This window comes from Strix uralensis, chromosome 11 (assembly GCF_047716275.1).
Source record: "Strix uralensis isolate ZFMK-TIS-50842 chromosome 11, bStrUra1, whole genome shotgun sequence".
Lineage (NCBI taxonomy): Eukaryota > Metazoa > Chordata > Aves > Strigiformes > Strigidae > Strix > Strix uralensis.
In genome coordinates this window covers 6954158-6971180 of record NC_133982.1, presented here as the reverse complement: position 1 = coordinate 6971180, position 17023 = coordinate 6954158, and the positions used below count along the sequence as shown (strand labels likewise).

Below are 17023 nucleotides of genomic sequence, written 5' to 3'. Positions count from 1 at the left end.
AAAAGAAAATACCAATCCAATTACTTAATGGCTTGTGCTCCTGGGCGCTGTGATATTTTGGTACTCAGATCAATTATCTGTACTTTAAGAGTTTCTGCCACGTTCTTGTCTTCTTTAATTGTAAGAGAAGTGCTTAACAGCTTCAGTGTCACAACATGGGCAACATACTAGTGAGAAGGAGAGAGAAAGATTGAAATTAGTCATCTTGATATGAATCATTTTTCAGAGGTCCTAATTTCAACAAATCCAACAAAATGTGGTAAATACCAAAAAGCTATTCCAGTCAACTAAGTTAAGAAATGTATCCAGAGGTAAGAAGCAAAGTAGAGACTTTTAGTAGCAAAGTAGAGTCTTACTTTCCTTCAACCCTCATCAGTCATTTTTTAACATAAAACAGTGTGTTTCTCAAATATGGAGCAGATACAGTCTGCATCTCTCTTTAGGATTCAGGGAAGTTTTTTAAAACCGTGAAAGTAAGCATAGCTAAACTATACTCAGTAGAGAGCTAGAAAGATCAACAAACAAAATCATCATAATCCCATCAAAAAACTACATTTTAGAAAACATTGCATAAATGCCTTTATTATTCTTGCTGTTGAACGTCTCAACCTTGTCAAGAAAGGGTTTTGGCTTCCTGAAACATGTAGCATTTTATGACTGTGTCAATCAGCAACTTAAGAAGAATCAAATAATACTTCCTATCTAAATTCGAAGTCTGCACCTTTCTTCAAGATACTGAAAGGGATAAAAGCATCTTTACACTTAATTTGTCCAAATTAAAAACCGAAGTTACACAGGCAAGGAAAGCATGAAAGAGAAAGGAAAAAAAAAGCACCAGTATTGGGCATTTTTTGGGCTGTCTCTCCTCTTTGTTGGTAAGAGACGCTTGCTGCTGCTCTACCCTCTTCAATTTGACAGGAATAGAAGTTCATACAATAGCACACAGGCCTCATGTTGCCAACAACAATTCTGAACTTCCCTGTGTGAGGCACATGTAAGCTTATAATAATTAACAAAAATATACAAGGTTGGAAAGTTGAAGTGTGGGAAGGCCTGTTGGGAGAAAGACGACATCCTCCTTGAAGGAAATAGTCTTAATGTAAAAAGCACTTCTGTAGTTGATGAACAACTTAAAGCAGAACCACCAGTCATGTTAAGATTTAAAACAACAGTATAGTAGCCTCCGAGAAAATAAGTATAGAGAGAAACCTCACCATTTCACACTTAGTTGTCTACTTTCTAGCTTTCTTTCTATAAGCCCTCTCAAGACTACTATACCTGTCAAGTTTTATCTTTTATTAACAAGCCAAAAAATATGTGTCACAAAAATGTGGTTTTATTTTTATGCTTTCCTTTGTGTAGCAGCAAAATTACTACAGCGAAATGTCCTAATATTAAGCATTTGGACAAATATTTTAATAGAAACATAACAAGATCCTTCTAATGAAAGCACCCCTGAAAGTTATAAACATTGGGTCAAACAGGAAATAATCACATGCTAATGTTCATCTTCATAGAAACAACAACTATTCAATTATCCAAACCAAACTGACTTTGGATTTTTTTTTAAAAAACAAAAACCAAAAAGACCATCCAGACTAATTTAGTTTTCACAACAGGTAGCAAGAAATAGATGCAATGAAAAAACTAACATGGAATATTTTTTAATTTACAGTTAGCTTTTTTTATTCTCTTCTAAATTGCAAATAGGTATCTATTGTCCAGTTTCTGTTACTTCTAAATCCCTCCAGATTAGGCTTGTGCACAAGGCAGAAGAACACCAAAGAAAACATTAGCCATTCTTTGTGTTCTCTGAATAGATTTTTCAATCTTTGTACATTCAACATAGATTTGACTTGCACTTGCACATATTCTACTGCTTATCTTAAGGCTAACATGCATCAAAAAGTTTTTTTGTTTGGTTGCGTGGTTTTGGGGTTTTGTTTTGGTTTTTGAAACCACACTCATAAAAAGTTGCTTACCTGCTTTGGTAAGGAAAGGTGATGGGAGCTGTCACTATATCCAATAGCTGTAAAAAGCTTAGCTTTCTCTTCTGGTGTCATTAGTTCATCAATAGCTAAAAATCAAAAACCCACAAAAACTTGCACTTTAGTTAGTAACGAGAAGCATGTTTTTCCTCCCATTTGTTTTCTATGTACTTAAGTTCTGCTGACACATTTCACTGATTCTTCATATTGCATTAAGTTCCATATTGTAAAATAACTTACACAGAAGCAGTCTTCATATATGGTGTTACATACGTAGCACAGAAATCAATGTAATTTACATTACAAGAGTACCCATAATTCACAATGATGAAAATAGCTTTGAGGAGTACTATTAGAACAAATCTCTGGTCCAGACAGCAAATCAGCACAATACAGTATTTCAGTTGTCACATATTACACTACAGCTATAAGCTCCATACTCTTCTTACCAAGGTTCTGTAATGCTTATGGCCATTTCAGAAGTATGACTTATTTGCCAGCTCGATACTGTAAGTAATACTATAAAATGGATCAATACTGCATTGTACTGTTTATGCTGTACTCTCTCCTTCTGCATAGTAGGAAGCAAAACATACTATAACTTTCTTCTTGATGTATATAAAAACTTAAAGTCCCTATGGAAGTTAGTGCATTACAGTCTACACTTACTTTCAGGAACGGGTGATTCTTCATCTTCCTTCTTCCTGGATTCTCTTTTACCCCAGAAACCACCAAACCATCCTCCGCTTTTTTTTTCTGCTTCAGTGGTTTTCTTCTTCAGTAGTTTTTGTCCTGATCTTACTGTCTACAAACCAGACATTAAAACACATAATTAATACAATTACTATATATTCTGTTTTTCTGTAAACCATGTATGCATGCATGTTGAACAGACATTTAACTGATGGACAGCAACACCACCCCGCAAGGTATTAAGAACACTTTAACTCACCAGACAGAAGCAGAAAAAGGATCAAGGGTGGGGAGCGTGTGTGTGTGTGTTATGTGTGTGCATGTGTCTGTGGAAACAAGCATGTGTTACTCTCACTGCAAACGGCCTTTTTCTACACATTTCACTAGCATTTAGACTACAAAAAGGCAGGATCCACATGAAAAGACAGTATTTAATAGGACACAAGAAGCAATTACATACCGTAAATCTAGTAGTAACAAACCTGAATACTGATCCTGTACCGTTACACGTATTTAAAACTTTTACTTTTTATTCAAGCTTTCACTTTACATTTTAAAAATCAAGGTCTGACCACAAATATCTCAAAGACAAGAAACATCATTATTATTTTTTCGTCTTCATTTTCATTCATTCCAGATATGTAGACAAACACTGAGGCTACACTGGCATGAAAAGTAACTGTATGATGCAACTACAGAGGTTTATTTTCATGTTAGGAAAACAGCTACCAGTAGCATGCTTCTCACAAGACAACTATTCTGAGCTTGCCTTCAGTGTGCTAGGTGGTTTTGATCTTAACAACTGCAGCTACAACACTTCTCCTCATGTTATAACATGCAACTCCTTGTTAAGTGTCACAAATTATTTCCAAAATAAAATGCAGCTAGAGACTTCATCTACCTTTTAACAATTCTCTCGGAGTTGTCTTTTAATTAGATTGGCTGTCCCCTAAAAAGAAAAGAGTATCTGAAAGTGTAGGTAGGATGGGAACAGCTGTACACATCTGATCTTGAGCAGTTGCAGAACCAGTCTTGAAATAACAGAAGTCAAAGGAAGAAGGTAATCGATTTAAATCATCATCCTTAGACAATTGCCTGAATGCTACAAAGTGGGTAGCAGTAATGCTGTGCACACACGCTGGTAGGTTTTGGGAACTAGTTTCCAGTTTGGAAATTGATTTACTCTTGTCCCGGAAGGATAGGATACTTGCCACCTCCTATCCTATCACACACATCAGCACAAATTTTTTCAAGACACTATCATGACAAAACCATCCTATTTGAAGTGTTACAATATTATTGAACAAAAATTATTTCTTACCTCAACTTGTGCTTGTTGTCGTGCTAAGATTATATTGAAGACATCAAGCTTTCTTTCTAGGTCCTGTAAAAATGTATGATGAAATCATTTGCCTCTAAAACACATTCAGGAAAGGCTCACCACTACAAATTCTCTACCAGCTCCTTCATATTTACACTCCCATTTTTTTCTAGACCTGCTCCTTTCCTCCAAGGGTATACCCACGCAGAAGTTCACTAAAAGATGAAACCTGATGTTAGGCAGTCTAATTTTTTTATTAAATAGATTAATCTTGCACTTCATTAAATGCATCCAAGTTCATTAATCTGCAACCAAAAATGGTTTATTTAAATGGCACTTTACTACTATTTTCTTTCTTTCAAGAACAGGTTACCCTGAACTTCAGATTAAAAATGGTAAATCTTGTGCTCTTGTAAAACCACCAACCTTGTTTACTGTCATATATATTTGAAAGAATTATTTAATAGAGGGACCAAAACATACTTTCTCCAAGAAGAAAAAACATACCTGAATTTGCCTCTGTGTTTCTTCTGACAGTTTACTCTGTGTCAGCTTGTTCTTGTACATATTTTTGTAACTCTTCAGAAGCTGCCTATGTTGTTTTATGTTGTTCCATGACCACATTCGAGTATGTCTTTTGATGTGAACCTCAAGAACACTGTTACCTGCATATTTCCACCTACAACAATACCACACTTGTGAGCAACGTCCCATTTCATTTATGCATCACAACTTAAACGTTGCACAGGCACTTTATTAATATACAAACACTTTGCTTAACAGTTGTCATTTGAGTGCCTTTGTTTCTAAAAATTTTAATCGTTTCAACACCACTTTGGCAAAATGGACTGAGGGCTTAAGTTTAATGCCTGAAGAACTATAAATCTGCATTCTCTATTGATTTCTGCATGTTTGCAACTTTGAGCTATAACAGCCTTAAGTACATTAAGCATCAGTTAGTACTTAGACATTTTTGTGGATTTTTTCCTATGAGCTCAAAACTTTAAACATTACAGTTGACATACATGTTTCCCTTGTAATACATTTGCTAATTTTTTTTTTAGTCTTTCTAAAATTATATTCCAGCTTCTAGAGAGAACATTGGCATTTTGTTCAGAGATTTTGGGGACCCAGGTTAGCTTTGCAAGTCAGATTTTCATCACCTGATTCCTTCATGTGTTCTCTTCCGCATACCTTTTCTACTTGGCTAAGCAAATCTCTAAGTTGCAATGATATACGCAATCTAGTTTTAAAACTACATTTAATCAAAAAAGGAGAATGAAGAGACTGGAGAGGACTCCAGCATCTCCCAGAGAATGCACGAACGTACACAGCTTACCATTGTCTGGCGTTTTTATGCAGAGATACATTTGGCCTAAATCTTCTGTACGGTGCATTGCGAACCATGTAATCTATGGACTCCAGAAGGTCTATCATGCTGAGGTACTGAACACAGAAAAACAAATTCCTTAGCAGAGTTTCAGATTTTGTTGCATGCAGTGCTTAAAGTACATGTATACCATGGTCTTCAGTATTCCCCAGACTATACAGAAATTTAAGCCTATGCATTTTCATTAGTGTGCAAAAGTGGAGTGACTATACCTATTGCTCTCAGAAGGACACCAGCGTATGAACTCCTGGTTTCCTTGAAAAACAAAAACCATTTCTATTTCTGTTAGCCTGCTCAGCACAAAGTCTCAGGCTTTCTCAAACCAACCGTATTCTCTTCATTTGTCAATACACAGCTTCCCCTGTTTTAGAACTGCCTTTTACATTCATTAACCTTATTGGTACTGTTCTGAACTCAGATTACATTCTGACATCAATAAGAGCTAAAAACCCATGTAGCAAATTAACTGTAAATTATCACTGAATAAAATAAAACACTAACATTGCTGGGGATTTATCTAAATCAGTTCCTTGATACTTCAGCGGGCTTTGTTGCCAAAGTCAGTATACTTCATTCATTCCCACCCTTGCTTGTATCTTGGCATCTCCGCACTTATAACGTTGGCTCAGTTTTCTAAGATAAGGGTTATTCATAAGAATTATTATATTCAGTACATGAAATGAATGCTATTAGAAGGGCTGAATACCGATCAGATGGTCCCCAGAGGATCCATAGATAACAGGGTCAGAGTGTCAGGATCTAGCGCCAGGAACTGACTGTTACACAAAGGGAAAACGATCCTATACTTTTCCCAGTTACTGATAAACAGTTTAGACAGTCTACTTGCATATAAGCAGAAAATTCCCAAAGAAGAATGTTTTCCAACAAAAAAAAAAAATCCTACAGTTATCACAAACTCTGAAATAGGTGATAACAGATACCAAGCCAACTTACCTGTGGCTTAGTGAATTCAATGACAATTCTCTGTACTTCTACATTACAATCAAACTTGGGAGTTTTCAGTTCTACTTCTGCATATGGGTTGATATACAGTCTTGCAGAGGCTGATACTGGTCTAAAAACTTGATGATAAAAAATTTGAGATTAATTTTATATTTACAATTACAGTATGAGAAGCAATCTCAAAGTACTTATTTCCACTGCCTGATATATCAACCACTTTGTACTCATAATACATATGCTTAAGACCCACAGAATCAGGACGCAATTCTTACCAAAAATTAAGACAGACCAGCAGGAGTCAAAAAGCATACAAGCTCTAATATGTTCTATTATGTTTAGGTTTTTGTAAAATAAAGTTAGTATGGGCATGCTTCCATGATCAGGTCAGGCTACTGTATACTAACAGGCTCGGAACAGTTTATATTCATTCACTGCTAGCTTACTTACTATACTGGTAGTCTTGAGGCTGGTTACCACTACATGGAATTCCTCTTTTCAGCTGATCCTGTAAAGGAATATGATACTGTCTAGCAATCGCTGAAGAGCATTACTTGTTTACAGTTCTCTAAGCTTTGAATAGACCAACTTAAGTTGACATGTATTTCGCAAGGGCCTCCTCCCCCTAAACAGGAAAGCAAATATAGCACAAGCACTTAAGAGTGAAGGGTTTAATTATACCAGATTAAAAAGAATTTTAAGTTTCTCATATCAAGTGGAAGGTTAATATAGCTTTTATTTAACTTCCGTCTTTCTAAATCTTGTAATAACAATTTCTGTGTGCTAATTTGGAAACATACAGCTCATGTGTGCACTCAAACATGTAGCACTGTAGATCAAGCATTTGTTTTTAAACTCCTTGAAAGTACCAGGAGTATCTACTCACATGCCACCCTTCCTCATTTTTAGCACATAAGGAGGCCACTTGAGCCTTATGGTATTCTTCAGGCATGAGAGGAATTAAAGACAGGAAAAAAGTCAGGAAAATAACAGAACAGCCCAAGAAGCCTGAGAAATATGCTAGAACCAAGTCTTAATTCAAAATGAGGTCCGTCTGATGGTATCATTCTTCAGCAATTTATTGAGAATGCTATATTCATACCCAAATATTTTATATAGTTTCAGAATTGCAATGGCGCAATCAGTTAAAGTGGGAGGCCTGCTTTTAGGAATACATACATATAAGCTATACACGAAGGCTGATAAAGTGTTTGTTCCCATTATATTTTATAAAGACTATTAAAGAGTTGTTTCTACAAGGAAAATATTTAACTACAGATTTCTTCGACCTAACCCTTTTTCCAGTTCCTTTTTCAAAAACTGGTTTGTATTTTATAAAAGGTACACTTTCTCATTAAAAATATTTGTATTTCAACCTATTTCCTGTCTGCTGATCTACATTAATAAAATAAATATAGAAAAAATAAAATAAAATTTCAATGAGATTAAGTATAAAACAGCTAATCTGACAACCAGCCATATACTCATGTTATTTAAATAAGACAACTGCTGTACGAAAGTAACGGATTGCTACAGATTACACAGCTTATTCTTACTACAACATAGACCAATTAGTTCCTATGATAAATCTGATTTCCTGATAATGCTGCTTAAAATTAAGACCAAAACAGCCTGTCTGGATGGAGGATGTAGCTTTCCAGGAAACACATTGCCCTAAATATACATATAAAATGTATTCAGGTATTTACTATAGAAAATGTTACTAAACAAGACATGTTATTTGCTATTTGTTCAGTTCCTGTATTGGTTTTAAAATTCTGAAGCAGAGACGACTTAGCAAGTGGGAGAGAAGATTTACACAAGTAATCTTATGCCCATGATTAATTTCATTCTTCCCCTGTGCTTCTTCAAATCTTCTCAGATGTGTTCTAAGCTTATTCCTGCTCTCCCTCTCTTCCCCTTTTAGGCACAAGGACTCAAAGACAACTATCACAAGTGACAAATTTAAATAGTCAAAAGGTGCAAAAAATCCAAATAATGGAGATGATACCAGTATGCAAAGTGATACTAGTATACAGTGCCAAAATTGCTAAGGATTTCAAGAACTGGAAAAACTGCAAGTGGCAAGATGCTTCAAATTAATATGTGGTCAGAATACTGGATACTATTTGCTACACTGGAACCGCTCTGTCTTCGAACTCAAAGAAAAGTTTACATGCAGGACATACCACAGGCTTTGGAAAGAGGTAACTCCATTTTACAGTCATGGAGGACAAAATTCCCAATTCTTTCAGAAAGATGATGGTTGATGATGTACAGAAAGTGGTACTCCCTGATATATAAAACTTATGTTCAATGAAACCACACCAGCATCTTTACTTGCAGCTCAGTCAATAGTAAGTACAAGCCTCCTTGAAAAGGACTGATATCTAAGCTGCCAGACAGTGCCAGGTAAGCCCACAAAGCCATCTGCTCACAAGCATGTCAAGGACTAATTCACAAAGGATCTTTCCAACAGTGCTGGAATGGCACAGTTGAAGCACTTAAGACTTTTGCTGCTGTCAATTCAAATTGTGTATTGGTTTGTGTTTACATTTCACTTTAGACTGAGATACAACAGAGAAAACATCCACAGACAGGTAATTCTGAAGACTCCTGTAGCTAAAGTAACTTGGCTATTACTAAAAATATGTAAACATTTCTAAATGTTAAACTAAAAAGGCAGAAGTGGAAGTGCTCTGAGGAAATCTAGCTATTTAAAAAACAAAGCAAGAGACTGTAGACAGGAAGAGAAATCAACATATTCATAGTATCTTCTATAGACAGTGAATTCACACCCCAGTTTTGAGACAATAAACAGTGCCCTATGATGGGAACCAGAGCAAGAATAAAAGGACTTAGGTTTCAAGTTCCACGTAACAGACAAAATTCAAAGAATATTAAAGGACTGGCTGGTTTTAAACACTTGAGAGTTTTGATTCAACCTTCCATACTAGTACCAAGCTCAGCATATTAAGTGTTTATTTTGTTAAGGAGAGAATAAACAAAAATAAAGATACCTGTAAAACATGAGCACAAAAGAAAAAAAAAAAGTAGCATTTGGACACACAGAACACCTGCATAACCTTTATAAACATAATGGGTCATTTTTGCACAGAGAGCACTTATTCACACCAGAAATAGCATGCAGACATACAGCATACACTGCACATCTTCTCCACAGGAAAATGAAATGATGTTCAGACAAACTAACAAGAGTAATCAGATGTCCATTATTCCAAGCAAATTATCTTGTTTTCATAATCAGTTCTAAAGATTACTTTCAGAAACTGAGATATTCATTAACGTACTACCCAAAAGCTCACTAGAATAACTGTAAGTTTTATATATAAAGTCCACTTTATATAACTGAAGTGTATATATATATATACTATATAACTAAAGCAACTCATATATATACACATAACTAAAGTAACTCACTACTTCATCAAAATAGTGAGCTCTTTTAACAAAAGAATGAAGTGTCCATCTGAAATAAAACTTCTTAACAGTAACGGTGCTTTTGCAACTCAGAAGTCCTCAGCTGTTGTACAGAAATAGGATGTGTGCCCTCAGCCAAATTTATGACTCTAACTGCCCTATTCATACTGCCAAAGTTCCCAGTTCCTCTTCTGGGAAAGTAAGACTTAAGAGGATAACACAGCAATGAAATGAAAGCAAAACAAGTACTTCACAAACTTACAGTGTTACAAGTTGCATTATTGCACTACTTATCTAGCTAAAAGCAACTCAAAACATAAATGAATCAGAAAAATCTAGACAGACTCCACGAAGCCCCCCCATCAATTTGATTTTATTCTTTCTCTGTAATTACCATTTTAAGATATTACCTCTTGTTCTGGCTTAATTTACCCTCACTGCCTTCATGCTGCCTCTCATCTTCTGCACTGCAGCACCATCATCTATTTCTCTAGTCTCTACACCAACTGACTCAGCTTCATCAAGTTGGAAAGAAGTATTTGACATCATCTTTTCCATACAGTCTATCTTAATTATGTTCCATCAAACCTCATTTTCAAAAGCCTTCATTATTCCATCCTACTGCACAATCCACATCTAAAGCTGTGACCCTCTTCTGTCTGTCAAGCATTGCATACTCATTCACCCATCCATATAACTTATTCTACTAAAGCTCTTCAAAATTTTGCTAAAGCTATTTCCCATAATAAGGGTTGCTATCTTAAAGAACTACTACATTAGCCTCTCTGCAATTTTCTGTTTCTTTGTTTAGGTCTGACAATGGATACCTACCTACCTAAGCTTTGGTTTATTAAAAAGCAAAAAATACCTCTTTGTTTTAACATCTTGTTCTTCTATCTGCCTTCACTCTATTGGTTAATTTCAGGCATGAAGTTTAGGTAACCTGGATAACACGTAATATAAACTCCTGTTCTGATAAAGATCTAATATTCTGAAATTATATCAATTCTGTGCTCCTCTACTATCTCAATATTGCCTTTTTCTTACAGTAGCTATGTAATAGATCATATAGCCCAGATATTTAGTAAACAGTACTGGGTAAATAGCATGAATTCAAGATAAATATGACAATACAGCATGATTTTATATACACAGTTTCTGACTATTTGTAAAACTTATAGGGGTTGATAACATATGAAGTTCACAAAAAAATATTAGCTATTAATAGTGCAATGGATTAACATATGATCCTAGTATCAGAATGCAGTTGACCATAAGTGTGAGAAGTGGGGTAGAAATTAGTATGGTGTAGTTTTGAGTACTACAACAGCTATAGCGTACAGTACCGTTTAATGCATTTTTTTTCTACATTACCAGTATTTGTTCACGGGAGCCATGATAATATATTTTGCTGTGTATGTTCCAATAAGCACTGAGGCTGTCCAGGCACAAAAGCTGCGGAGGAAAGAAAACATTCAACAGATTCCATACTCAGTATTCAACCCATTCTATGAACTTAGCTTCCCATTTGTGAAAACAAAAAACAAATGAAAGCAGACAAGACAGCAAATCCACCACTAGCACTGAGATGTATTTGATCTTATAATACTATTTTCAAAGGAAAATTGAATTGCTAAAAAGCAAGTTCTTAAAGCACACAAGTTCATGTACACCTGTTAAAGATGATTCTGGATTGCAGAGGCAAGGGTGCACAAAACCAACATTTGGCCTAATGAAGAAGCCAGGACCGTTAAACCCTTCTTATATTGTTCCTATTAAATGTTTGCATACTCCTTTCAGCATGAGGTGGGGGGGCAGGGAGAACAGAGAGCTACCAGAATCCCAATTATGTTAGACATACAAACTAAGAGTAGGAAATAGCAATTTGACAACCTATTTCAAATCACAGTTACCACAGAGACTTGCTGTATAATTCATTTAATGAGGGGATCAGCGTTTGCATTTAAGGGAAATTATTTAAACCATGGAGTTGAAAGTTATGCCTTACATAAAGCCAGTTATTTGTGCTCTACTTCCATGTAAACACTTAAGAAAAACAGGAGAATTCACAAAGCAAACTATTTTTGCAATTTTTATTTAGAACCCCAGATTACTTCTCTCCAAGATCACTTGCTCTTTTCACTTGTGTAGGGAAAAAAAAAATTAAAAACACACATTACCTTGTAAATTATTTTTGCAGCTTCATTCAGAATAGAAGGTGTCCAGTTCTCATTTGTTGTCTGAAAGTTCAAAATGATAAAAGTCATTTTGTGCATTTTATTTAACACATTTGCGGTTTTATCCTATAGTTTCAAGCACAGAATGCATAATTTTGGTGCTACCTGATTACAGAATCCAGTTTCTCTAGACTGCGTACACAAAAGTCAAAATCCAATACAAAATCTGTCAACTTCTTTTGATTTTCAACTCCTACCTACAAAATCCTTAACATCTAAGGAAAACAGGGGTTAGCTGAAATTTTCTCCCCCCGTTTCCCAAAAGGCCTGGCAAAATACCACATTCTTTATCATCATGACATCATGTTTGCCCTAGTTTATTTATCAGGTCAACAGATGACCTGACCTATGAAAGTAAACATATTCAGTTTTAAAGATCACTTGGATTATAAGAAAAAATCACTCGTCTCAGAAAGTGTGAAGTTCCTTAATCGTCTTTCCTTCTGCTTGCACAAACTTCAAGTACTATTTGCATGAATAAAAGATTGTCTTTGTTTCCAGCAGTATGCATACTTTCATTATATCATCTTAATACGTTACTTTTCCTTTCTGCTACTCCAGAGACAAGTGAATCAAAACCATAAGAACATGCATGCACACACACATTACCAGTAAACTAAGCTCGCCCAATGTCATTCCCAAGGAAATTGGACACTGTGGATCTGTGATCTACAAAAATAGAAAAATAACAGCTATTTATTTCTCTTGCTGCAATCAGAGATGTATCACAATAAAAGTTGACTGAAATCCTGATCTGCTTTGAGGATCTTCCTTTGCTTTAATTATTCTAGCTGAAGCGTTCTTGAAATCCGCTAAATTGGGCCAAAGCTAATAGGGCTGTAGCATAAAGACTTAAGACTTCAATTCAAGCTGAAAATTTCCTTTCAGCTTCTAAAATCTTCATACAGAAAAGAACTAATAACTACAGAGTACCACATCTCAGTTAGCTGTATCACTTTATGACTTCCATTCCTCACACCTTTTTAAATTTAGTGTCTCTGAAAATAGTCCCAAAATAGGTTTCAGAAATAATCTATATACAATGCTTTTCTTTTACGTTCAATTATCTCATCACAAAGTGTTTTATCATTTTCCTAAAGGTAGCTGGAAGCAGGCTAGAATAACACCAGCTTGGTTCACGTATAGACATTCTCATTTATCAATTAAGTGTTTTCAACTACTTGTCTTCCAACTCATCTGTAACCCCACCAGTTTCTGCCATTCTGGACTTCAGCCAGGACACTGAAAAATTCTGTACATCAACTGCACATGCTAACATATGACAAACAGCCACCATCCACATTTAGTGAGCAAGGCACCACTGGACAAGGCAAAAGAGAGAGTATCTATTTCACATATCCAAAATATTTCTGGCTTTCTGTTGTATCCAGGGTACTTTATTTGAAGATGCGCAGAAGAAACCACAGCAACTTTTTCAAGGTGGCAGACAACAGTTTCTCTGTATGGAGTAGATAATCATGACTGCACCAGAGCCCAATTTAAAATGAAGAGAATATGTTCCAGATACTTACGTCATCTTCGTATCTAACGTGAATGCCTGTGATTTTGACTTGAACATTTTTTATAACTTGGGTTGCAAGCTTTTCTAAGAAAGTATCTTTCTTCTCCTCCTTTGGTTTGTCTAAAATAATGTAAAAACAGTCAGCATTCAGTATAGTAGTTGCATCTTGAGTTTAACCACACTAACAGCTATATTAATGTAAATTTAAGGCTTACTCTAACATGAATACTTAACATTCAAGTTTTCACTTTATTTAAATTACATATTTGCATTTTTTCCTTTTCTGTACATTTATATTCTGAAGATGTGATGTTAGCTGTGTATGCACAACACAACCATAAGAAAATTTATGTTTAAGTCTCAGTCAAAACAGTTTAGCTTACAGCAAGTTCTTATTTAATATTGTTCTCCCCATTCCTTCCAAGGTAAAAGGTTCTCTCTTAAGAGTCCCTCAACAATTTGCTAGGGGTTTCAACAACCAAATAGGTGAGACTGTGTAATTTAGCACAAAACACCCTTGAATAACCAGGTGAAGATGATACTTGCACAAGAGACCAGTCCATTGGAGCCTTTCATGCAACACTGTCTGGGACAGTTAAAAAGCTGGCATACCATAAGTGAAAACAAACAGCTACTTCAAAATATTTCATTTCTTCCATACTGAACATATACTGTGACCATTTAAGGTAGGTCCATAGCGAATTTTGCTATGTCACGTAACGATACTTGAACTTATGCTGAACAAGATAGGGTAGCAGAAGTTGCATACCCACAGAAGTTCAGCATTCCACCCAAGACAAGCGTACGCGTGCCAAGGTGGGGTGGGGGGAGGAAAATATTTACAATCCCTCATTATTTAATGACATAACTATAAAAATATTATCTCAGGCTGAGCATCTTAACATTTTACCTAAAATACGGCTAGATGACCTGCTTGTTCTCTAGCTATCTTTACAGGCTACCTTGTCTTGTTCCGTATCCACCTTCCAAAGTGGCTATCCCAGTGAATGCCACTGATCAGCCTACCAAGCTTGTACATTTTTGTTGGAAATGGTACAGATGGCTCAAGTTGAAGAAATAGTTGTGGCTATGAAACTAGAGAGACATAAGTACTACAGGTTTTGACTAAGTTTAGGGTTGCACCCCGGGTTTGACTTCTCGGCTTACTTTAACTGTTTACAACTTTTTAAAACATGCAATGAACACTGAACACCACAGCTATGTAACTTTGTACATCTTGCTATAAAAATTAGGGTAATTTCTTTTTAAGATCTAAGAGAAATTCAGAAGATTCCTTTAAAAATGAAAAGACTTTGCTATTGAATGTGATATAACACTATTTTAGTCAAGAGCTATTTAGAACAGAAGCTAAAAGGTGCTGAAAGGACTGTTTACTACTATATCATCAGTATAATATCAGATTTACTTTACATAGCTGTTGCTGGAATATTACAAAAATTAGTCAAACAGGTATCTCTTCCACATGCAGTTTTTCCAACAGTCACAGTGAAGTACCACTCAGCCTACCAAATGTGTATATTTTTGTTAGAAATCCTACAGATAACTCAAGTTGAAGAAACAGGCACAGTTATCCAAGTAGAAAGAAACAAGGATCTCTTCAGTTTTATTGGATCCAGAGAATGGATAAACAGCAGAAATGAGCTCTCCCCAATTTACAGTCTCTTTTTCAAACAGGAGGAAAAAATATTAATGGATGTATATCCAAGACTAAGAAAAATTAATCCAAACAGAAACCGAAAAAGTCTTTAAAAAAGTTAAAAGCCATAACTTCTACCCACCTTTTGAGCGATCACGACCTTTAAAGGGTCTCTTAAAATGCTTTTTATACTTTTTACGCTTACGTCCTTTTTCAGTGCAAGCAATTTTTTGGGAAAAGGATAAAATTCAAGTTAGTAAAGCAGAAATGTAAGAAAGCACAGGACAAGATGGAAGGAAGTTTAGCTCGTCTTAAAGCAGAATGCCTTAGTAAGGTCTCATTAAAAGCTTTTAAAGATTATCAGATCTGTTAAGGAAGCAGTCAGCTAATTCTCATAGCACAGAGCCTTATGATTCATAATTTATGTATACCTAAATTCACTTCCAGGGAAGCATCTGAAGCCTTCTCTTTTTTTTTTTTTAAAAAAAAAAAAGAAAAAAAAAAAGTCATTGAAGTTCAAAGCCCAAGTAAACTAAGCAGCCAGTAAAAACTCTAGATTAAGTACCAAAATGTCTACAGGATCAATTATCCTGCCAACTGTAAGGTCAAGGCATTTAATTCACCTTTCATATAGTTCTTATGTAACGTCTCAAGAGTTTGAGGAATTACAAATAATCACCAAGCTTCTCAGCAAATACATACCCAGAGTTCTTCAAGAGCTCATTGCATAACATAATTCCAGATCACTTTATGTACAAAAGAGAGCTAAAAACAGAGCCACAAGTGCTTATTAGAAACTCTGGTGAATAAGTTTTTCTGTAATCCAAGTGTTTGTTTTTTATTTAATGACCTCAGGCAAAGGCGTAATTGTCATAACTGAATGGTTAATCATATACACATGTGGAAAAAAAAACCCAACATGGAAGTTTAAATCCAGAAGAGGCTTCTACCATACAAAGGCATAACTTCCAAGTTAAGATATTTGAGATGTACACAGAAATCCAAAGAGCACTTCTCAACATGATTCTCATGCTAATCAACAGTATGGTATGAAAGTGATCTGAAAGAATGATACCAGTAACTGCAAAAAAAAAAAAAAAAGGCATACAAAAATGATGACTAAGTTTTATATGAAATTAAATTCTATTATTTACACACAAATTAAGACCCACACAATCACAACTATTTCATGAATTAATGTTCATATTTTTCCACATTTCTAAAGAAAACCAGTTTGGTGAGTTGCATTGTTTCTTTCCCCTCTTGGGCCGTACAGGGAAAAAGAACTTAGCAAGAGGGCTGCCTGTGCTTAACGTTAAGAGGTTGCAGCATGAGAAGGGTGTATCCCATTAAAGCAAGAAGGAAGCAAGTGCAACAGTGTATTTAACTCTGGGGAACAACTTTATTTCAATGTAATTTGCATGCCTGTTCAAACAAAGGAGGAGAAAGTGCCTGACAAGATTTCAACCTGTCTTACAGGTAAGGTGATCACCCTACAAGTAACAAAAAGGAAAAACTATGCCAAACAGAAAAAATGTTTTCTTTTGGATAGTTCCTTTTAACAATACAAGTAATCATCTATAAATGGTATTTTAAAAAACACAGCTTCCTTCACTTACTATTGAATTTGTAGCTCTCAGGCTTTCACTCCCACATATGACAAAACTAAGGCAACGTGATTTTGCTTGACTACCCACATCCATTACTATGGAGAAACTAAATATTATTTTAAGCTCATTCTAAGTCTGCATTCAGATAAAAGCCCATGAAGTAATTTTGGCTAAGAATACATTTCTGAAAATCTGGTTCAAGCA

At 35.4% G+C, this 17023-nt stretch overlaps 1 protein-coding gene across 5 annotated transcripts in view; it reads right to left on the bottom strand.

Annotated features, from left to right (window-relative positions):
* The window catches only part of VPS13C (vacuolar protein sorting 13 homolog C), a 97773-nt gene that overhangs the window by 69861 nt on the left and 10889 nt on the right, over positions 1–17023 (bottom strand). For 3 of the 5 annotated variants that reach the window (XM_074880759.1, XM_074880760.1, XM_074880756.1), the window contains exons 7-19: positions 15352–15417; positions 13563–13672; positions 12640–12699; positions 11974–12033; positions 11168–11248; positions 6803–6860; positions 6347–6474; positions 5342–5448; positions 4510–4681; positions 4003–4065; positions 2658–2793; positions 1983–2077; positions 25–167 (exon numbers count right to left, since the gene is read on the bottom strand). In XM_074880759.1, the coding sequence (XP_074736860.1) occupies positions 25–167; positions 1983–2077; positions 2658–2793; positions 4003–4065; positions 4510–4681; positions 5342–5448; positions 6347–6474; positions 6803–6860; positions 11168–11248; positions 11974–12033; positions 12640–12699; positions 13563–13672; positions 15352–15417 (1279 nt within the window). The remainder of the gene's footprint in view (positions 1–24; positions 168–1982; positions 2078–2657; positions 2794–4002; positions 4066–4509; positions 4682–5341; positions 5449–6346; positions 6475–6802; positions 6861–11167; positions 11249–11973; positions 12034–12639; positions 12700–13562; positions 13673–15351; positions 15418–17023) is intronic. The other 2 variants (XM_074880757.1, XM_074880758.1) reach the window with 1 other exon arrangement.